Source organism: Carettochelys insculpta, chromosome 7 (assembly GCF_033958435.1).
Source record: "Carettochelys insculpta isolate YL-2023 chromosome 7, ASM3395843v1, whole genome shotgun sequence".
NCBI classification, from domain to species: Eukaryota; Metazoa; Chordata; order Testudines; family Carettochelyidae; genus Carettochelys; species Carettochelys insculpta.
In genome coordinates, this window is record NC_134143.1 from 42,754,412 (window position 1) to 42,778,046 (window position 23,635).

A 23,635-nucleotide genomic window follows, 5' to 3' on the forward strand; every position below is an offset into this window, starting at 1 on the left:
CTCCCAGCTCACACTCCTAACCCTAATTCACCCCATTTCTCACCCTTCTCCACTGGAGACAGGGAGTATCCTTTTTCCTCTTTGTGCTAAAGGTTGGCCAGATTTAAATCAAGAAGCCTTGACTTACATAATAGATTCAAAACAACTTTCCCATTAGTACTTCATTTATTTTCTAAATAAATGTGCTTTCTTAGTGCCTGAAAACTACTGGTTGAACCTCTCTAATCCTGCACCTTTGGAGCCGGACCAGCACCAAATGACAGAATTTGCCAAACCATGAGAGGTCAATATTGCCTGGAAGCATAACTAACATTTCCACTGCTTACTGAACTCTTCGAAGACATTCAGGGGGTAAATTAGAGATAAAAAACAGCACACAGAACACAGAGAGCCAGAAATGGAGGCTGTAAACAAATTTTATGGGATCAAGGGAAACTTGGCCACATTCATGATAAGTGAACACCCGGCTAACTAAAATCGTACTGAACCAAGTAGGGAGTTTCAGCCTATCTTAAAACACGGTGAATTACAACTAATTAAAGCCTTTACACAAGATCTGATATATCCTTTTGCTAATTTGGAGGGTACTATAGCTTAATATTTTCAGATTATTATTAATTGTACATTTTAAGTGTGTTATAAAATGGTGAACAATGGATAACTTTTTTCTTATGATCTGTGTCAAGCTGCATTAGGATGCTAACTGAATTTAAATAAACAAAACAGCACAAAATTTTATTTGTTAAACAAACAACCTGAAGGAGCTGAAAAATAAGTTTCTGTGCTGGGTGGAGTCATAAATATTCAAAATTTGAGACTGAAGCCCAACCAGCAGTGGTCCAAGTAGCTTTTGCCAGTACAGGAGATGGAGGGCACACAAGCTGAGCAGAGAGAGGGCATGTGACCTTTCCCACATGACCCCCCCCATGTGATTCTGCCCTACCCCAGCCCAGGACCCCCACATTCTTCCCCTCACCACCCCATCCATCCCATATTACCTGGGGGAAGGAGGAGAGGGGCAGTATGACAGTCAGAGGGGAAAGGAGCAGAACCCCAAAACCTGCACGGAGCTGCCACATCTGTGTACAGGGCTAGAGATGGAGTTCTGCTCTTTTCTTCACTGAGAAGAGCAGTGTAAAAAGTAGCGGAATTCCCAGCCCTGCCTCAGCCTTGAGATATTCGTACATATAGGGATGAGGCAGGGTGGGGCTGGCAGTTCTGCTCCTTTCCAAGTTTCCCTTCCCATCAGGGAAAGGAGCTGAACCCCCAAACTCCAGGCACAGATGCAGCAGCTCCATGCAGGATCACATAGTGGTGCTGGGGGTTCCGCTCCTTTCCCTCAAGTCAGTGGAAAAAAGCAGAGTTCTCAGCATTGCCACCACCACCCTTTACACAGATTCAGCACCTCAGTTGTTTGAGCATTGGCCTACTATACCCAGGGTTGTGTGTTCAATCCTTGAGGGGGCCATTTAGGGATCTGAGGTAAATAGATTAAAAAATTTAAAAAAAAGGATGGCGTTTGGTCCTGCCAAGAGGGCAGGGGACTGGATTCAATGACCTCTCAAGATGCCTTCCAGCTCTGTGAGATGTGTTTATATGTCTCAGAAGGGCAAGGGGTGTACAGTCAGGCCATAGTCTGAAAGGAGATGAGGGGCAGCTGACTCCACCTGCTTTATTCCAGCACACCATACCAGCTAAAAACACCTTGGTGATAAGGCACACTGGAGAGTACCACTTTGCTTGTGGTACTGGAGCTCAGGTAGGCAGATGATGATAAAATAAGTGTATGGGACCGTACAGGTCAGATGTATGGTATTAGTCCTTTAAGATCAGCACCAAAAGCCAACTCCCAACTCTTGTGATGACTCTGCCAGTCTCTTACACCTACTAGCACAGTCCCTAAGTCCTCCACAGGATCAGGCCCCTAACACAGTACATTACCTACTGTGCCATATTTAGAAACCTTGACAAAAAAGTTGGGATTCCTCCTCCCCCGCCAATTATTTACACTAATTGTGTTTGCCAATTAAAACTTTTAACTTAAAAGAATCATTCTCTACTAAATGAGTGAATTATATTGACAATGTTATGTTGACATGAGGAAAGAACTTGAGGTAATTCACTTTTGTCTTCAATATACTAAGCAAAGTATTTAAAATGAACAGCACAAAAATACTTTCGTTAACTAACATGTACATAAAGCAGTATTTTATCCATGAATAAATGCTACTTCTAAATTCAAACCAAGCTAGAATTAAACCACTAAGGTACTTTAGCTACATCAGTCACCGTCGTCAACTCTTCAACTAACCAGAACACATTTATCAAATGTTCCACACAGGAGTTACCCCCCTAAAATCATAGGGGTATCATTGCTCAATGCAAAAAAGAACAGATTTAAAATAGTCAGCAGTTCCTAAGATGCAGCTATTTGTACTCTGAAAGGCCACAGACTATTTGTCAATGTAGAGAATTAAAAAAAAAAAAAAAATCAATGTACTAAAGCATGACAATTATAAGCAGATACCAACTTCCCAAAGTTTGATTCCAGACTTTAAACAAGCAATTACTACACCCCTTTTGCATGGGAAATAACTTTAAAATGTAAACCTTTACACTTCTTTTTACTGCATTTACTTGGACCATACATTCAATAAGTATTATAGATAGCATGCACAATATACGTTAATTTTTAATAGTTCAGTGCCACATCCGATGCATCTGATCTTTGTATGTGACCCTGAATTGCTTGCTGCTTGAGCACCAAAGTAATAATACCTGGTAAAACCTTTAAAATGGTAATTAACATCAGATCCAGGTATCTGGATACCTGGAGTTCATGTCACCGTCCTGTGTTTATTTAGATTAACCAGTCCAATTTCTGAAAATTCTGCTCAACTCATTTTCTCTTTTGAAAACTGAATTATAGCTTGCCATAGGCTACTTCTTTCAACTTTGTATACTATGTCATATGGCTTTTTTGGATAGAAAATTAGAAAGTCAGACTCCTGAAAGTTAATCAGAAATACCTCTTTTCACCAATTTAGAAACTGAAAAAATGGGTAAAATGACAACTCAAATGAAAACCTGGACAGGGCAAGATTTTTAAAAGATTTTATTCATTTGAATTGTTTTAAGTTTATAACTCCATTTGTACAGTGAGCCAAACCAAAAACAAACTATTCATAAAAGTATTCTCAGACACTGAACTGTTTATAATATTTCTCTCTGATCAACTGGAAGGAAGAGTCAAATTCTCTGAAGTAACCAGTGTTTACTGTGGAAAACACCCTCTGTTATTTTAGACCCAACATAAAAATTACCACTTTACTTCTACTTCTGATTTTAAACAGAACCTGGATTTTGTTCACTCTAGGGCAATAGCTGTCTGTAGGAATCAGACTGAATAACTGAGTCAGATTTGTTCAAAAGAACTGATATAAAAGTATTAAAATGAGAAGTTAAGATTTTCACAGAATTGTTTTGCTTTCTTAGAGGGATAAAAATTAACCTTGACACCAAGGAGTTGATTATATACTCCACTAAATACTACAGAGACAGACAGTCAATTTCAATAAGGACTGTACCAGCAATGCAGGAATTAACTAAGAAATGATTTATCTGTGATTCTACCGAAAAATACATACAGAACTGAGCAAGCCATTCAATCATTTCCCCGAACAATGCAGCATTAATAGCAGCGCCTAGCTGTGTCTACACATCTGAAAATTCCTAAGGCCTTTCCCATTTTATGGTCCAGAGCAATTCCTGAAGTCTCAGCATCTAAGAAAATCACAACTAAGTATTTAGTATAAGTAACTACAGAGGGATTTATATAAGCACAACTGCTAGATAGGATTCCCAAATTTTCTCATTCAAATAATACTATAGTCTTATGAGGCACTACTTCAACAATAAATGTTGCCCAACATCTTTTTTTAAAATAAATATTTTTCTACTCTTGTCTTCCAGGTAGACAGGGATATTGTGCTCTTCTGTCTCTAGTATCAATGGTTCTTTCAGTCCTGGAAACCTACATTGCCAGCACCAGATCTCCTGACACACAGTATTCAGGGGTTTCTGCCTCAGAGACTGAAAAGTTTATTTGCCTTCTTATGAGTCAGAGGATAAAGAAGTGAAGAATGGAATTTATAGTGTCCTGCTGGTAAAACAACCCTCTAACACAGACCAGCAAGCAACAATAATCAGTGGAGAACCTAAGCCATGACAGAAACCACACGTGGCCTTCTGGAGATAAAAGGGCCTGAGAAATTTGTTCTTGTATTTGCTACTTCCTAGCAAGACAAAAAGCCCAAAATCCACTACTCCCAACCTAAAAGAGATGTTGATGCCATCATGTGGCTCTTCCACCACTGGGATCTGCAGGTCATCTTTAAAAATATAGTTTGAAGATTTTACTCCTGATGAATGAGGTTCCATGGCAGAGGTGGGTAACTCAGAAAAAGCTGCGGACTGTGCTACTTCAAGATATCATTTAACCAAATAAGTTTAAGATGTACTCAAATAATGACAAAAACAAAATGTTAATGCAGTCCTACAAAGTATAACTTCAACACCTATTGCATTGGTCATAAGATTACTTTTAAATGAAGCTCTGTATAGGTTTTACACTCAAAATATAATGGACTTTTTAATCAAAGAAGTTCTTGTTTTTTCCACAGGGCAACAGATCAACAATATGAGCCTCTCTTCAAAATGATTCTTTAGCAACTCCATCAAGCTTGCCAGGCAACTATTTAAACTATAAAAGACCCATGAAAAGAACCACGTATTCTTTATATACTTAGACCTTTGGCCACGTATGAATAATGAATAGAAATCCCTTATAGTCTGTCATCAGCCTTCTTTCTTTCTGTTGACAGTGGCTGCAGCAGAAAGAGCTAAATAAAACCACTTGGTTCTTGCCAGATTTTCCATTTTCTTGTATTGAATAAAAAATGACCCTGAACCTACTACTGAAACAGGTCACTACTCAGATAACATGCTGAAATAGAAAAGGCTGGCAAGCTGGAACAAACCATCATTTCTGACTGAAATTCTAACCTTTTTTCTTGATGCACTCTACAAAACCAAAATCAAACATTAACGTATTTTCATTACTGTCTTCACTTGAAAATTAAGCCATATAATTATTTTAGCCTTGGAGTTATGGTTGCAAATAAACTTCTGAGTCGCCCGCTTTCTTATAAAAGCCTCTAGTCTCTGACAAGCACAAACTACCTTATATATGCTGCGAAAGATTTAAATTTCCATAGAATAAAAAGTTGACTTTATTTTACCAATTAACTTCCTTTTCCACTTTATTATTAACTAAACTTACCTTAAATATCTGGAGTTTACTACAGTAGACCCCCAAGTTGCACAAAGGTTGCATTCCTGGGCAGCCTCATGTAACTCAAATTTCATGCAAGTCAGGAGGAAGCAAGAACCAGGCAGCAGCCTGGCTCCCAGCTCCCCTGAGCTTGCAGGAGCTGGGAAACTGACCAGCACTGGTGCTCTGGTCAGTTTCTTTGCTTCCAGAGGGGCTCCTCAAAGGAGCCAGGAAACAGATCAGCACAACAGCCGGCCAGTTTCCCCACTCCTCTGAGTGGTGGGGAGGTGGCACCTGGAAGCCTGGAGCCAGGTTCCAGATCGCCGCCACTCAAAGTGTGTTCACCTGAGATTCATGCAAGCTGAGACCGTGTATCTCGGGGTTCTACTGTACACATGGAACATTATTAGATATGGAAGTATTTACCCTCCATTTCACATTTAGGAATAGGCCCAGGGACCTGTCACACTTGTCCCAGAAAAGCAGCACAGAAAATAGCCTGCGAACAGGTTACAGTGGATGTAAGAATAGCGGCCAATAAGGGCCCAGGAGGGCCCCATAAAAAGGCACTGCAGTGCCAGAGAATAAGTGGTTCCTTGCTGGAGTGAGAGGAGGACAGATTGTGCTCCTGGCTGGCCAAAGGGAGCTCAAATGCAACAGGCAGCTGAGTGCTAGTAGGGAAAAGCTCCTGTCTAGTTGCTGTCCTGAATGTAGAAAGGCCCTGAGTGAAAGGTAAAGCATACGTGAAGGCGGGGACCATGGGGAAGCGGTCCAGGGAACTGAAAACAGTTTTGTGAAAGGACATGGCAGAGCATGGAGACTATTCTTAGGTCCCTGGATTGGAACTCACAATAAAGGGTAAGTGTAGGGTTCCTTACAGAGGCCAGCGGGGAAGAGCCTACAGCTGGACAGCAGTAAAACTCAGGAGGCCCTCCTGGAGAGCTGAGGCCAGAACAAACTGAGGGGTAAAACCATTGCCTCCAGAAAGTCCTGGAGGTACAGCACAATACCACATCAGGGACTAATCTGTTTCATTAACTTGACTATCCAAGGGAATCCACTCAGCAAGAACTGTATATTTTTAAAAAGTTTTTAGCAACCTCCATAGCAATTCATTCTGGGACATCTTGAAGAGTTCTGGTATGCTTATAAAAATTTATCAGCAAGACTAGATATCAAGTTGCAGCATGCACAGTTTCAAGTAAATGTGGATTTGGCCAAATGATCTAACAGCATTGGTGTCTAAGAAGGATGCATTCTCTCATCCTTAATTGACAATGCCTTTGACTTCATTAAAAGGAAATACTTTAACATATCAGAGTACACTAAAACATTTAAAAGAACTAAATCTTCTGAAAAACCTAAATGACAGCTTAATCAACACGGAAGCAAAGACCAGAAAACCATCCAGCATGCAAAAAATCTGGGTTAATCAGTTATGATAATCAAGTATAATAAGTACCCTAGAAACTCTCAAGCATTTTGCTAAAAGGTAAAGAAATACAAGAGATGGCTCAATTCACATATCTTGGCAGTAACATACAAGCCAACAGACCCATTCAGAAAGAAATCATGTCATAAACAGGAAAGGAGATAGTGGCATTACCAGGTTAAACAAGATTTGGGCATGGTAGTTCTACAAGTTAAAGACCAACAACCAATCTTTATCTTGTATTTTTTTTACTTCAAGGTATGTCTGGGGAAGCTGGCTCCAAATGTCCCAGAAACACACTAACAAAGACTAATGAAGGGTCCTGTGGCACCTTATAGACTAACAGAAAAGTTTTGAGCATGAGCTTTCGTGAGCACAGACTCACTTCATCAGATGCTGGTCTTGGAAATCTGCAGGGCCAGGTGTAAATAAGCCAGAGCTAGGGTGGGGATAACAAGGTTAGCTCAGTCAGCAAGGGTGAGGCTTACTACCAGCAGTTGATCTGGAGGTGTGAACACCAAGGAAGGGGAAGCTGCTTTTGTATTTAGCCAGCCATTTGCAGTCTTTGTTTAAGCCTGAGCTGAGGGCGTCAAATTTGCAGATGAATTGTAGCTCAGAAATTTCTCTTTGGATTCCGGTCCTAAAATTTCTTTGCTGTAGGATAGCTATGGAAATCTATCAACCTCACAAGGAAGCTTGCACAAACTCAGACAGACATAATTTTTCTCTCGAAATGCAAACGAACGGACATCATACCAAATGGACTAAAGGTGAAAAATCCTTTGCAATCTACATACTGCACAAACTACAGTGAGAGATTATGCCAGACACTCTTGAAGAAACTGAGGAACCACCTAATCAGCATCCTGTACAACAAACAGGAGAACATCAAAAAAGAGCTCTCAAATCTGGAGTCTTTCATAAAAAACCAACCTTCAACACAAACTTCCACACCACTGAACTTTACTAAAATAAGACAGGAGATTTACATTAGACACTTCACTACTCTACAGAGGAAAAAGGACTGCAAGCTGTCTAAACTCCTGCCTGCCACACAGAGCCACAGCAGTGGTACCACTAACTCAGCCAGCAATATCGTCAATCTGTCCAGCTACACACTCAGCTCAGCAGAAGAGTCTGCTCTTTCTCGGGGACTCTCTTTTTGCCCCACCACCCGCACAAACATAATACAGTTCTGCGGTAATCTGGAAGCTACTTTCACCATCTCAGACTCAAAGAATACTTTCAACACAACACTGACCAGCACACCGTTATACAGACACCCTCCCAGCAGCACAAGAAGAATAACTCCACGTGGACTCCTCCTGAGGGTAGAAAATAACAGTCTGGACCTATATATAGAATGCTTCTGCCGACGCGCACAGGCAGAAATTGTGGAGAGACAGCATCACTCAGTCGTGCAGAACGCAATGCCATCCACAGCCTCAGAAACAACCCTGACATTATAATCAAAGAGGCAGATAAAGGAGGAGCTACTGTCATCACGAACAGGTCTGACTACCAGAAGGAGGCTTCCAGACAACTCTCCAGTACCAAATTTTACAGGCTACTTTCCTCAGATCCCACCGAGGAATACACTAAGAAACTACACCATCTGCTCAGGACACTCCCTAGACAAGCACAAGAACAGATTTATACCAACACACCTCTAGAGCCCCGTCCGGGGCTATTCTACCTACTACCCAAGATCCACAAACCTGGAAATCCTGGACGCCCTATCATCTCGGGCATTGGCACTCTCACTGAAGGACTGTCTGGTTATGTGGACTCTCTCCTCAGACCCTATGCCACCAGCACTCCCAGCTATCTCCGAGACACCACTGACTTCCTGAGAAAACTGCAATATATTGATGACCTACCAGAAAACACTATCCTAGCCACCACGGATGTAGAGGCTCTCTATACCAACATCTCACACAAAGATGGAATAAATGCTGTCCGGAACAGTATCCCTGATGATGCTACAGCACATCTGATGGCTGAGCTCTGTAACTTTATCCTCACACACAACTATTTCAGATTTGGCGACGATATATACCTTCAAATCAGCGGCACAGCTATGGGTACCCGCATGGCCCCTCAATATGCCAATATTTTCATGGCTGACCTGGAACAGCGCTTCCTTAGCTCTCGACCACTAGTACCCTGTCTCTATTTACGCTACATTGATGACATCTTCATCATCTGGACCCATGGGAAGGAGACTCTGGAGGAATTTCACCGGGACTTAAACAACTTTCACCCCAACATCAGCCTCAGCCTGGAACAGTCGACACAGGAGATCCACTTCCTGGACACCACAGTGCTAATACACGATGGCCACATCAATATCACCCTGTACCGTAAACCCACTGACCGCTATGCCTACCTTCATTCCTCCAGCTTTCATCCCAGACACACCACACAATCCATTGTCTACAGCCAAGCACTAAGATATAACCGCATTTGCTCCAACCCCTCTGACAGAGGCAAACACCTACAGGATCTCTACCAAGCATTCTTGAAACTGCAATACCCACCTGAGGAAGTGAAAAAACAGATCAACAGAGCCAGACGTGTGCCACGAAGCCTCTTACTACAGGACAAGCCCAAGAGAAAAACCAACAGAACACCACTAGCCATCATCTCCAGTCCTCAGCTAAAACCTCTACAGCGCATCATCAGGGATTTACAACCCATCCTGGACAATGATCCCCCACTTTCACAGGCCTTGGGAGGCAGACCAGTCCTTGACCACAGACAACCTGCCAACCTGAAACAAATCCTAACCAGCAACTATACACCGCACCACAGTCACTCTAACTCAGGGACCCATCCATGCAACAAACCTCGTTGCCAGCTCTGCCCACATATCTACACCAGCGACACCATTACAGGACCTAACCAGATCAGCCACACCATCGTGGGTTCATTCAGCTGCACATCTGCCAATATAATTTATGCCATCATGTGCCAGCAATGCCCCTCTGCTATATACATCGGACAAACTGGACAGTCTCTACGTAAAAGAATAAACGCACACAAATCAGATATCAGAAATAGCAATATACAAAAACCCGTAGGAGAGCACTTCAATCTCCCAGGCCACACAGTAGCAGACTTGGAAGTAGCTATCCTACAGCAAAGAAATTTCAGGACCAGAATCCAAAGAGAAATTTCTGAGCTACAATTCATCTGCAAATTTGACGCCCTCAGCTCAGGCTTAAACAAAGACTGCAAATGGCTGGCTAAATACAAAAGCAGCTTCCCCTTCCTTGGTGTTCACACCTCCAGATCAACTGCTGGTAGTAAGCCTCACCCTTGCTGACTGAGCTAACCTTGTTATCCCCACCCTAGCTCTGGCTTATTTACACCTGGCCCTGCAGATTTCCAAGACCAGCATCTGATGAAGTGAGTCTGTGCTCACGAAAGCTCATGCTCAAAACTTTTCTGTTAGTCTATAAGGTGCCACAGGACCCTTCGTTGCTGTTAGAGATCCAGACTAACACAGCTACCCCTCCGATACTAACAAACACTGAGATTTGTTAAACAGCCTTTCTCCAAAATTAACCAGAAAATATGAGGGAAAGATCTGCCATGGCAGGCAAGCCATCGAGTAGATGAAGGAACACAAAAGAGCCAATCAAAAGAATAACTCTATGAAACACTATTCAGGGAAAATATATCGGGCTTAACGAACAGAATACAAAGAATGTCCAGGACATACAATGATGGTGGAGCTTTGTTTGTGCTCTAAGCAATGATGGACAGTGCAGAAAGTATTCAGATTGTTGCATTCATGTTTTAAACATGTTACCATGAAAAAGGCTCAATATTGTAATGTAACAGTGTAATTTGTTTTTAATTAAGAAAATTTCATTTAGAAAAATCTCACACATTGCATTATATTAATATTTCCTTAATTTATAAACTATAATGGTTTGCTTTTTAGCTCCAGTGCACTCTGAATGCTGGATAAATGGCAACAACAAGCATTTCAATGATATCTGAAGTCAGCTTCAGCCACATGTGTTAGCCACGTGAATAGGCTAACGCGAGAATTGTCATTCGAGAGAGACACCAGATACTCCTGTCATTCCCTAACTATAAACTCTAAAATTAAGTTGTAAAGAGATTAAAAACCAAAAGCCCATTGCTCTCATACATAAAGCTTCCTACTATGCAGTCAAGAAATTCTTCAGTGCCAGAAACTGCTCACACAATATAACCCATACTTATATGTTCCTGGAATAGTATACTTAGTAAACGTCCATGGCTTGTACCAGCACAAAAAAAGCATTGCATATCAATGAGAAAAAGAAACTAATAGAAACCAGAAGTGATCATTGTAATCAAAGTGGACAAAAGTTGAATTTAAATATTTAAAATGCAGTATATTTCTTTTATAAAAATATTTATAATTAATTTGGAATGACAAACTATATTAATGCAGGAAGCTACTAAAATCTATTAATCTTTTAAATGAAATAAAAATAATTTTCAAGCAGTACAAGTTTGCTGCTCAAGTTTTAATGGAAGATAAATCGTAATTAACGTCACTGGCTAAACACTTAGAGCCAGAGTATTTTGAAGTGCTAAGCACCAACTTCTGACAGGCAAAACATGATTAAAATAAACTTATTTATATAAAGACTTCCTACTTGCTAACTTAAATCATGATTAAAATTTGATTACATCCACCCACCCTGATTCAGTGTTAACTATAACAATATTCATTCAGCTGATGTTACCATACGCTAACCCAGTTTTCTTCAACCTTCTCTATACCAGCACACCCTATTCCAACTACAGCAGAGGCCCAGAGTTACAAAGTGACCAGTCAACCGCACTCCTCATTTGGAACCAGAAGTACTGAATCACGTGACAGCAGAGACAAAAAGGACATATTTAGTATAATGCTGTGTTAAATGTAAACTGAAAGAAATAAAGGGAAAGCTTGAAAAAAGATCTGGAAAGTAAATATACTGTTTCTATACTTGTTTAATTTAAATTAAGAGGGTTATAAGCAGCATTTTTCCTATGTGTGGTAAAGTTTTAAAGCTGTATTAAGTCAGTGTTCAGTTATAAACTTCTGAAAGACCCATAACATTCTACTTATTCAGTGTATGCATAATCATCTAGGCCGCTGAAACTAATCAGCATATATTTGACAATATGCATAACCATCTATTTTGCACCACAGCTGCATAAAGGTTCGTCACAAAGGCTTCAGCGATGCTGACTGCACAGAGACCTTGTCCAGTCCAAAACCTGTTCAACGGGAACTACTGGCAATGGGGCAGGTCAAAATCACATAAGCAGATTGTGGGTTGGTGACAAAGGACTGGTTGGGGCTTGTAACAAATATGCATTCCTCTTGACAGAACGTTTGCATGAAGGCAAACATGCAGCTGGTGGTTTAAAAAGATCATTGTGCAGTTGCAGACTTGGGTAGGTGTGTACTTTCTTCAGTAACTTGCCAGTGGCAACCTATCATCTAATATGTGGAGAAGTAATAAGGCTCAGAACTAGAAGCTGTGACAGGGGAGTGGCATACAGGGTGCCAAAGATGATGCACATGACAGCATGTAACTGCGTATCCACAAGTCTGGTGTGTGACAATCAAACCCACGCTACTGTATTTACGTATCTAACCACAAATATCTTCCCATTTATCACCAGGACAAAGCAGAAGGAAAAAGTGGCTGTAATTCTCCTGATATTTTTTCATAACCCAATGTTGAAAACCCAATGTTGTGCTTTTGGTTTCAAATAATAAGGTTTATCTTCTTACCAACATACTATACATTCTTACCAACAATGAAAGCAATTACAAGCTAGTACAATGTGTAGGAACACTACCATTCTCTTTGGCTTTTGTAACCCTTCTCCAATCATAAGGAAATACCACTGTCTGCTATCCAAATTGACTGATCTTATACACATCGATTCCACTAAATTCCCTTTTCTGGCACTGTACTGATTTCTCACTTAAATTCAAACTTCATGACTTGCTCCTTCTTACCACTCTGTCATTTTCACCTACCTGCCTCTGCATCATCTTTCATGCCGCCTATATACTTAGACAACTTCTACTACCCTATTTTTGAAAAAAAGGTGACTTTGCTTGCTTTTGTCTTAGAAATATCTAGAGCACCAAGTCTTAGTGCTCCCCAGTTTTGATGGGAAGGGTATTTTCTGCAAGGTGTATTATCTGCTCACATACACTGTGAATCAACATGTTGCATTCAGAAACTTTAAGAAAATATACTCTTTTGGCAAGTGTTCATAACACACTGGAACTAATATGTCAGCTTAAAAAAATCTGTTCCCCTTCCACTTCTTCAGATAATTGGAGCAGGGGGGAAAAAATAGAATCCAGGGTTTATATAGAAGGGAGAGAGGAGAAAGGTTGCCTTTCACTAGAAGGATTTGTTCCATTCCTGCAAATATCAAACACATGGCAATCACCCTTGTAAGGCATATGACAGTTGAGATCTCTGTTAAGGCATAGCTTAAATGTGTCAAATTTGCAAATGAAGTTCAATTCAGATGTCTCCCTCTGCTATCTTGTGGTAAAATGCTTTTGTAGAAGAATGACTACATTTAAATCCATTATTGAATGTCCAGGGAGGTTAAAAAGTGTTTGCCTACAAGTTTGTGTATGTTCCCACTCCTGATGTCAGATTTATATCCATTCATCCTTTGTTGTGGAGATTTTTTTTTTGGAATAGAAAAACATTTAGGCCCACCAAATTCATAATGCAGTAACAAAACACACCACAAGTTCAGCGTGTTAGTTATTTTCCCCCTTCTCTAGAGGTCACTGTATCCATTTACCAGTCTAAGACCTCAGCTGTATCAACTAGCACCTGTTATTTCCCAGTAGACATTACCACAGTGAAGATCATGAAGCTGAGAGTAAAGTAACTCTGGTTGTTACCATGTAAGATCTGTCCAATCAGAAGCAGGATAAGAAATACTAGTGTTACCAGGAGAGAAATATAAAATTTATAAGATATTGAAGTACATGTGGATGTATCCCATTGAGAACCTGTTCTGTGTTGGACCTGCAATGTTCTCCCAGATCTGCTTTTCAGAATTTTCTTCTTTTCTCAGTCATAGCAATTCCAACATCCTCTCCACATTTTTCTTGTATTCCTTGTTCTCCTTTACTTCTCACATCCATGCTATTATCTGATAACTGTGATAACACTGCTCCCCCTCTCAGAAGCTCCAAAATCCAACTCTTTCTTCACATTTATGCTTCCAAAACCCTTGGTAGTCTTCAGATCTCTTACTGCAACCTCCTTGATAATCCCCTGCCTAGAGTAGAACCACCTTCTTTTTCTCTTTCTGACATGATTTTAACTTTGTACTCTTCCATCCTAACCAAACTGAAGCCACCATATTTATTTGCCTCTCTTTCCCATCACATCACCCTCACCCTTTTCCTTGCGTCAAACTCTTCATTCTTACCTTATAACAGGCCACCACAGAATCCAGCCCACAGGAGCCTTAGTCTGCTCCTAGCCTGCCCTGCCCAGCATTCAGAAAAACCATCTACAGGTCTCTGTGAATGCGTGAGCCCAGCAGAGGAGGGGAGGAGAGGCTTCTCACTGTGTCCCTGCCCCCAACAAAGTCTTGCAGCTCCCAATGGCAGGTTTTCAGCCAATAGGAGCAGTGTGTTTGCAGGACCCACAACATGCAAAGTCCCCCTCCCAGATCCATACTTACTACATATAGCAGACTATGCAGCACACCAGTGAAAAGCAAGAAAAAACAAAAGCCTCACCAGCCTGGCCACCAGGTGAAGAGAAAAATAAAACCTCTCACAGACGTGGGCCTCAACTGTGAAGGAGAAAAAAAGTTCATCTCTCTACACTCAAGCTGCACCCCCAGAGCCTAGGGAAACTAGGGCTAGTAGATTTTGTGGGAGCCTACATGCTGATACAGGGCCAAAAATAAGTGGTTCAGTGGCACAGGAGGGGGCTGCCAGAGAGCAGACTGGGGTACGATGTGGGACCTGGGCAGGAGTGAGAAGGGAATGACAGTGCAAGATCTGGGCAGCACATAAGGTGCAGTAGTGGGCAAGAGTAGGAATGCAGGGTCTAGGTGCAAGGATACATGAAGAAGATGAGGTTAGAGTGCAGGTCTGTGGAGGATGGAAGATGCAGGAGGGGCAAGCACGTGTATCAGGGGTATGGGATGGGAGGGAGGGTGCTGGAGGGGCATGAGCATTGGGGGGAGGGCTCAGGGCAGGAGAAAGCATGCAGGCATGGCCTGCTTCTAGACCCCTTATAGATACTTCTTTACCCCAGTCTACTCCTGCACCTTTCCTCCCACCCTGATTCCCACTACTCCCATGCCCCTCTGCTTCCCCCAAACTCTCTTCCAGGTCCCACACAACCTCCTGCATCCCAATCCCTTACCCCAAGCTCCCTTCTGCATCCAACCTCCATTCTAGACCCCACATCTCCTCCATTAATATCATGAATATCATTTACCAAATTATTGAAGTGCCTCCCCCATCAAAAAACATTGCCACCCTTGCCTTGTGGGCAGCTTGCATTTTGCTAAATCCACTTCCCTTACAAATGACCCATAATGAAGAAACACATGGGGTTTTGTACAGTAAACCCTTGAAATACACGGCTTCAAGTTGCATATAACTCACTTTAGCATGATTTAAGCACAACTTGAAGCTGCTCCGTGGCCCCTTCCCCCAGCAGTGTGGCCCTCAACCTGACAGCTGGCTGGAAGAAAGCAGCCAGGAAACTGACCAGCCCTAGTGGGCTGGTCAGTTTCCTGGGTCCCACATGCAGCTGGGAGAGGGGAACCAGGCTGCCTCCTGGTTCCCAGCACCCCACGACTCTGGGAGCCAGGAAACTGTTTCCTGGCTCCTGCAAACCCCTCAACTGGCACGAAAATTTGAGTTACACTGGAGCTGCAAGAATGCAACCCCCGTGTAACTTGAGGGTCTACTGTATCCTCTTTGCTTCCTTCAGATGAAGATCTGACATAAATAGCTGATAAACAAGACTAAAACTAACCCAGTATTCCCATTCTTCTTTTCTGCTAACATCATAAATCCATTTGTTTTTCTTTTGCAGGTCATCTGCTTCTCTTTTATAGCCCTGTCCTATGTGCATCTCCAACCTTTCTTCCTTGAGGCCTTCTATACCAATAGCATCCTCTGTAACCATCACAAGTACATCCTCCTTTCCTTCTGTGTCCCTACCTAATGATTTCCAGACACATATGGCATCTAAGCAAGTCAGGTACTAAATAATTTATTTTTACATCATTGCAAGATAACACTTTCCTATCACTATTATTTTATAAATGAGTTACTGAGATATACAGAGACATGCTTACACTAGCACTTTTGTCAGGCAGGAATATGAACAATAAAACCCACACTCCTGTCCATTATAAAAACTGTCACTGTCACCGTCCAATGTAAGTGTCACCCACAGAAACATCTATGTGGACAGCATTGTTGGTGGGAGACGTAGCAACCACCATTGAACTGTGACAACAAAGGGCTCTCTTAACATAAAGCAGCTACATAAGGGAACTTACAGCAGTGCAGCAGCTGTAATGACCGTACTACAAGTATAGCTTAAATGTTTTATTCGAAATGAGATAGGAAATCTGTGGCAGAAGCAAAAAGTACCTTGAAACCTTGTACAGCGCTTTAATCAATGGCAAACGCGCCTCCCTAGGCTACCCCACAATTCTCTCACGCCACGCTCACGGAATCAGAAGGCGCACTGTACGAACACAGGGAATCGCAGATCCTCACTCCCCACAAACCTTCCGGTGCCTCAGGTGCTTTCATCGCTCCGAGACTGAGACATCAGCGCGGTTTAGTCTCCCCGAGGCGCCTAGCGCCACCTCCGGGCAGCACCCGGAGGCGAAACCACCAAACAACCGGCGACATACCAGATCTCCCCGACCGCACACGTTCCTCTCAGCCCGCGGGGCCACCACACGCACCGCCTCCGCTCTCCCACCACCAGGCCTGGCGGCAGGCGCGCGCGCGCGCGCATCCGTTCCCCGCGGTATCCACCGCCGCACCACCAGCCACGCACCTGTCCATGGTCTGCTGCGACGCCAAGCCCGTCTGCTCTGACATAGTCCAGCGTGCGGGGACCCCGGAGACCCCGCTGCAACCGCGAGACCAGGAAGAGCCGGCGGCCTAGCACAGGCCCGAAGCCTGACGCTAGCGCCGGGGACGCGGCCCCCTGTCCCCACGCAGCTCCGGCAGATACTTCCTCAGCAGGCGGCGCGCGGGCTAGGAGGCGACAGGCCGTTCGGGCGGGATGGGCCTGGCTGACCGCTCTCAGGCCCGGCCCGCGGGCGCCACACGCTGCGCGGACTGATTGAGCGTCATGGAGCGTGGGGGGGGGGGATGGGTAAGGGGAGAGGGCGGCACCTCTGTGAGGTCAGAGCCAGACCGTCCCCTCCCCCGCGCGTCAGAGGGCCGGGGAAGGCAGGCGCCTGGCGCACCATGGGAGATGTAGTCCCCGCGCCCGCCGCTGCGGAGGGGATTTAAAGGCCCCTGGGGCACGCGTGGCGGCTGCTGCTCCTGTTGCTGCGTGCAGGTCAGGTGGGCGCTGCCTTCGGAGGGGGACGCGGCGGGATGGCCGCACTTGCTGCGGGAAAGGTCAGCACCCTGTCCCCTCTCCTCCCTTCCCCGGCGGGACTGCTGTCCCACCAGTGCCTCCCGCCCCTCCCGTCTGTGAGGGCCTGTGGGCGGAGCGGGCTAGCAGAGCCTTTCCCCTCCCTCCCGGAGAAGCGGCTCCTCTGCGCTAGTTCCCTCATGGGGCCCGTGGGTGTAGGACAGCGAGAGGGGCGCAGATTGCAGCCGCCCCCGCGACTTCATTGTGAACCTGCAGCCGCCGCCCTGGGTCCCCTTCCCCGGGCCATTGGGCGTCCTCTACGCTCCCGCATGACATGAACAGCTGATGCTATTGTGACTTGTCCTCCAAAGCAGTCTTGCCCCTACCCCCCGCCCCCCGCGAGGCCTCCCTTTCGGGGGAGAGAGGGGTCTCTAGTAAATCACGAGTAGGCGAGGAAGGGCTTGGTGCTGAGTAACTGCCTTTTAGCCTACCAGGCTGCTGGGGTAGGTGACTGACATGATACTATTAGCGTTTCCATAAGGTGGTTTATTGCCAATAACACCCCACCACCCCATACATACGCTTAGCTAACGTCCCTTTGCACTTTATTAAAGCCTTGCACTTAATAGTCTTCCTTCAGAATGTATAGCTATGTAAACAACTGAAGTGAGGGCTGTGCTGCAAAAATCCCACCTAGCTGTGCTGTGAGGTGCAAGGGAGAGAGCCAAAAGGAATGCAGGAATGGTGTGAATTTTCTTGTTTTATCATGTAAAAAATGACTTGTTGCTACAAAATCGATATGTACAAAATCTCTCCTTTCGTCCTCCCTAACTGTCCTTCACTGAGAATGCTCACTTCATTACTGTGTATGAAGATGCTGCATTGTTTCACTTTGGCCTAGGACAGCGGTTCTCAATCTGTGAGTTGGGACCCTAAAGTGGCTTGTGACTCCACTTTATGGGGTCATCAGAGCTGGCATTAGACTTACTGGGGCCTAGGCTGAAGCCAAAGTCCAAGCCCAGCTACCCAGGGCTGAAGCTGAGGACATCTTACTCAGGGATGAAGCAAGCCCCCAAGTTTTGGCTTTAATCTCCCTCTTGGTTCCCCCACCCCATGCAAGCAATAGGGGTGGGGCTTTAGCTTTGTCTTGCCCCCCTGCCCATGATGGTGGGGCTTGGGCTTCATCCCCTTACCCAAGGTGATTTTGTAATTTTTGTTGTCAGAAAGGGATTGTGGTGCAATGATGTTTGAGAGACTCCCACCTGGGTCAGAGGCAACCAGTATGGGAATTGCAGGGAGTGTACTAGCCAAGTGCCCCTGCCCTGCCCCACCCCATCCCATCCTATCCCATCCCATCTGTGCTTTGCCCATGTCCCGCCCTCTCCCTGTCCCTGCTCTGTCCCTGCCTGTCTCTTCCCACAGAAGTGCTGCTTCTGGTGGGTGTGGGGCAGTCCCTTCCTTCCCTGGAGTGTCAGAGCCTAGGAGTAGCACTTTTTGGATGTGCCACTGTGGGGAAGGGGTGGGACAGCCCTCATAATTATCATAAGCAGCACAGCATTCATAATGAGTGCTGGGGATGGGGGTTGCATATGGGCCTATGCCCCCATGCAGCACTTATGCCTGGGGTGACCAGACATCCCTATAACTTCAATGGACAAGTTTAACTAATAAAGTTACATGTGTATTTACATTTTTTTTTTTTTTTTGGACTCAGGGGCCAAGTTTTCTGCATAGCTCTGTTAATGTATGTCATTTCAGGAGTAGTTAGTGACATGAAAAGTGTTTCCAGAACAGTCCTGATCAGCCACAGCCTTGTTGATTTAATCCTCAAATCTATCCTAATAGGTTAAGTGAAAGCAATTTTGTAAGGCTTGTGTATAAATGTAATTAGCTTCTGCCCCTCTTGATCGCCTCACAATGCACAGGACAAGCCTTTTTGAGAAAATTCTGTTTCTTTAGTGCAGAGGTCAGCAACCCTCAGCACAGGTGCCAAGAGTGACACGCGACTCCATTTTCATTGGCATGTGAGGTGGGAGCTCACCCATGTCTCTTCTCCCCCATGTCTAAAAGCCATCGGGTTGCTTTCCTCTTCCCAAGCAAAGGTTGCCTGCCTTGGTTCCACCAAAACTCCCCTGGACTCATTAGCCAGCTGCTCTGGCCACCTCATACAGGAGCATTTACTGCAACCGCTAGCTGAGTTACAGCGTCCGCCCCCTCTTGTTGGGCTGAGTGGAAAATGACTAAGTTTAAAAAGGGCAGCTGGCTGCCAAGCTCCTGCACCAGGAAGTGCAGCCAGGCAGGACAGGATGCCAGTGAGGCTGCAGAAATAGAGCACCATAAGCAGATCAGAACAGCTAAACTAGAGCTTTGGGGTTGGGTGGTGGGGCTCAGCCTGGCTCCCTGCAGGCCTCTGAGATAGAGGAGCTCCTGCAGAAGGTGCTGTGCTGCCACCAGCCCTGGTAAGCAAACTATAACCTGGCCATCTGTTTTCTAAAACCAGAACTCCAGGGCCCACTCCTGCCTTTCCCAGCTGCACACCCAGGCTCCATCCCCTGGGAATCATCAGGGGAGTGAGCAGAGAAGGAGGAGTGGCAGTGCCATGTTGTGGAGGCATCTTGTGTGGTGTACCAGGGCAGCCTGGTAGAAGTTGCAGGGTGCTGCTGCCACTGCCTGTGTTGGTGGGAGCAAGGAGCTTGTGGAGTGGCTGCTGCAGGCGGGGGAGCACTTACAGTGGATCCAGATGTGGTGCTGCCTCCCAGCCTTAATCTTGCACAGGGAAGGGAAGTTTGCCCTTGACCAGTGTCCAGGCTGCTGCGCACCTGTCAGACAGTAAGTTCTCTGGGCTCACGGTGGGGCACTGGACACTCTGCTGGCCTGGCACTCATGGGCCATGTCTACGCTACAGTGATCTTTCGAAAGATGATCTTCTTTCAAAAGAGCATGTCCACACACAAAAAAACCTCTTCTCCCACACAGCCCCCACTCTTTCAAAAGAACAGGCCAGGGACTGAAAAATCTGGCACCATGAAGACTGCTCTTTTGGGTGGTGAAGGGCCTGTGGAGCAGCTACACATGTGTTTTGTTTTGTTGTGTTTTTCAAATAAGCTTTCAAAAGGAGATGCTCTTCCTGATCTGGGAGTGGAAGAGGCCTTCTGGAAGAAGAGCCACGTTCTTTTGATTTTTAGATCAAAAAAGTGGATTTTGTGTGTGCATGTTTGTTCTAAAAAGGGTCTGATTTTTCTGAAAGAATTTAGTAGTGTAGACATGGCCATGGAGAGAGACAAGATGAGAGAGCTTCACCTTGACTGAGTCCGATTCACTGGGGCCATTCACTTTATGGAAGGCAGCAAGTACCCCTAGCCAGCTGCTCCTTGGCTGTGTGTGCTCAACCTGCCCTATTTCCAACTGCCTTGATACTCGGGCAGACTCTCCAAGAGGCAGGTGGCCTCTTCTCCTTGGTGACAGGTGAATCCACCCACAACCCTTCATGATTTGTAATGATTATTTACGATTCAAATATTTGCCTTCCCCTACTCCCCACAGTCTCAGAACAGAGACCTGGTTCCCCAGCACACTTCAACCACATGCTCAACTTCCACCACCTGATTATGTGCCCTGGACTTCAGAGATATAGACCGGAAGTCCAGCGCGTATTTAAGTGATTTGCTGAATTGGATCCTGACCAGTAACCCATCATTTGTCATAGCTCCCTAGCAAGGAATGTGAGAGAACCTATTTCCCTTTTATGCTGACAGGAAAAATGAGGCACGGAGAGGCCAAGCCTGAGGTTCTCAAAAGCGCCTACAGGAGTTCTATGCCCAGCTCCCATTAAGTATCAGAGGACATGAGTGTATAAATATCTTTGAGGATGGGAGCCCTTTGAACCTTTGTCCCTGCCCACTGCGCTCCCCAATGACTGGCCAATGGAGGCAGGGATTCAGTGGCAGGGATGGGATTCAGTTGTAGGTCGGATTTTCAGAACACTTTCCTCTTGACCTTGCTTCCTCCTCTGAACTTTCACCCACTTCTAGCACCAAACACCAAGCAACCACTCTAGGGCTGTTCCAAAAATACCAGGCTTTGAAATGAGGAAGGAAAAGGTTTTGTGAAGGGTGTAAATTGGTTGTTTACAGCAGCAGGAAGCCAGGGAGTACTGCCTGTGGATTAACAAAATACCAGCTAATGCAACCAACCACCACCTCCATGGTAAAGCTCTGCATCTTAATTTATAAATGAAGCTGTTGTAAGTAGAAGTATTAGTGACGTAAGCAGTATCACTGGCACTCTGACCATACATAGAGGCCAGAAGGTCAAATTTCAGCATTCAGCCATGGAAAGGTTGCTGACCCCTGCTTTAGTGTATCTCCAGGTGAATGTATTTATGTTGTGTAAAAAGGGGATCTTCAGGTTTCCACCAGCTGTCTGTACTATGATCTGCTTATATTTCTTAACAGACAACTTAAATTTCTCAAAGCCTGGAGCTCCCATTTATCTTAAGGTTTAGATTACATATTTTATTTCAACAAGTTCACTATGGAGCATGAAGTGGCTAGCAATATTAACAGAAGAGCTCAGGACTGTTCTCACCACTTTCTCTCAAGCTTATACCAATATATCTGTTACAAAAGTACTATGAAATAAGATAAATAAAATTTCAAACTTACCAAGAAGCTTGCGCTCTCTTATGAGTTTATACTAGCACCTATTATTGTAGAAACTGAATGGCAGAGTAAAGCTCAGAGTGGACTTTGTGGAGTCCTTGACTGTTTCCCTTACCAAATATAGGGAATTCTGATAGGGTAGGTAATGGCATGTTTTTTTGTTAGTCTTTGGTTTTTGTCTATTTAAATGTCATTCTGGCTATGGTGGAAAAGCTTTATCAAAGAGAAAAATATTCCTGGCTTATAAGGGCCTGAAGGAACCATTGTTTTAGGAATGTTGTTTTAAAGTGGCACAAGCTCTAATGTCTATGTAGTTACTGGTGTACAGGTAGGTACCTTATACAGATATAGCTTATTCACCTTCCAGTAGGGGACTAGTTGCATTCGTATAAAAGCACATTTATACCAATGCAACTTTACCCATAGGAGGAGAATTGTATAACAGTAACTGTACTGTTATAGAAAAAAACAAAACAGCAGAAACATAGCACTTTAATGACTAACAGACTTTCTTACTACTGTACTGATATAGTTAAAGCAATACAATTTTCTTGTGTCATTTCTAGTCTTCCCATTCCTTCTTTATCTTTTTGAAAAATAGTATCACCTTCCTCACAAGCTTTCTATTATACATATAAGCTTATATTCTGTTCAATCTGTGTACCACCTGTGTGTGTGTGTGTATTTGAATATGTGAAATTTAATTTGTGATGTGTTTATTGAAAGTTGGTGTGATGGAGTGGGGGATACCTGTGTGTGTGTGGGGCTCACAGAGGGTGTGGGGCTCCTGCTGAGGGTAACCTTGATGACCAGGTAACACCTCTGGGCTGCAGACAAAGGAGGAGGTGGAGCCTGAGGGGTTTGAATTGGAACTGGGAGTTGGGAAGTAGTTAGTCTGGGCTGAGGGAGAGAAAGACAAAGGAGGGGGCAAGGCCCCAGCTCTGGGGGCCCCTCGGGGCCTCCTCTCCCCAACATGGATGGGACTGGCTGTCTCTGCCGGCTGTACTGACTCCTCTGTACAATGCTGTGTCCTGTCGGCGAATAAACCTGCTGTTTTCCTGCTGAGTGAGAGACTCTCCTGCCTACGGCCGGGGTGCAGAGCTTGGGGGACCCCAGAACCCCATCACACTGGTGTCAGGAGTGGGATGTTCTGCACCCCGAGGATGGAGCATCCAGCAGTAAGTGACCGGGGCCCCGGAAGAAGTGGGGCCTGCGAGACCCAGGTGTGCTGAAGGGCAGTGAGGTGCAGTTCCCCAAGGCGGAGGGGCCTGCGGCCGAACCCAAGCAACTGCGGTCGTGGTCCTCGAGAGGGGGTGTCACACCCGAGGAGGGGTTACTCCTGGGAATCTGTTGGAGTCGGTCCCAGAAGGTGGAGGGGCCGAGAGCCCAACCCCCAGGAACAAGTGACCCCTGAGGAGACTGACGCTGAATGAGTCCTTCCCAAGACAGGGTGCTCATGGTCCCTGAGAGCGGGTGTCGCACTGAAGAAGGGGTTCCGCTGGGACTCTGTTGGAGTCGGTCCCAGAGGGCGGAGGGGCCTACGGCCTAACCCTGGGCAGCTTGTGACCCGCAAGGAGCCTGG

At 44.9% G+C, this 23,635-nt stretch overlaps 2 protein-coding genes across 2 annotated transcripts in view; one reads left to right on the top strand and one right to left on the bottom strand.

The window, feature by feature from the left end:
• The window catches only part of MARCHF5 (membrane associated ring-CH-type finger 5), a 53,087-nt gene extending 35,918 nt beyond the window's left edge, over positions 1 to 17,169 (bottom strand). The window contains exon 1 of the mRNA XM_074999559.1: positions 16,862 to 17,169. Coding sequence (XP_074855660.1) covers positions 16,862 to 16,905 — 44 coding nt within the window. The 5' untranslated portion in view covers positions 16,906 to 17,169. The remainder of the gene's footprint in view (positions 1 to 16,861) is intronic.
• Positions 17,170 to 17,304: 135 nt separating this feature from the next.
• CPEB3 (cytoplasmic polyadenylation element binding protein 3) overlaps positions 17,305 to 23,635 on the top strand; it is a 187,830-nt gene continuing 181,499 nt past the window's right edge. The window contains exon 1 of the mRNA XM_075000408.1: positions 17,305 to 17,436. The gene's annotated coding sequence lies outside the window, so the exon portion shown is untranslated. The remainder of the gene's footprint in view (positions 17,437 to 23,635) is intronic.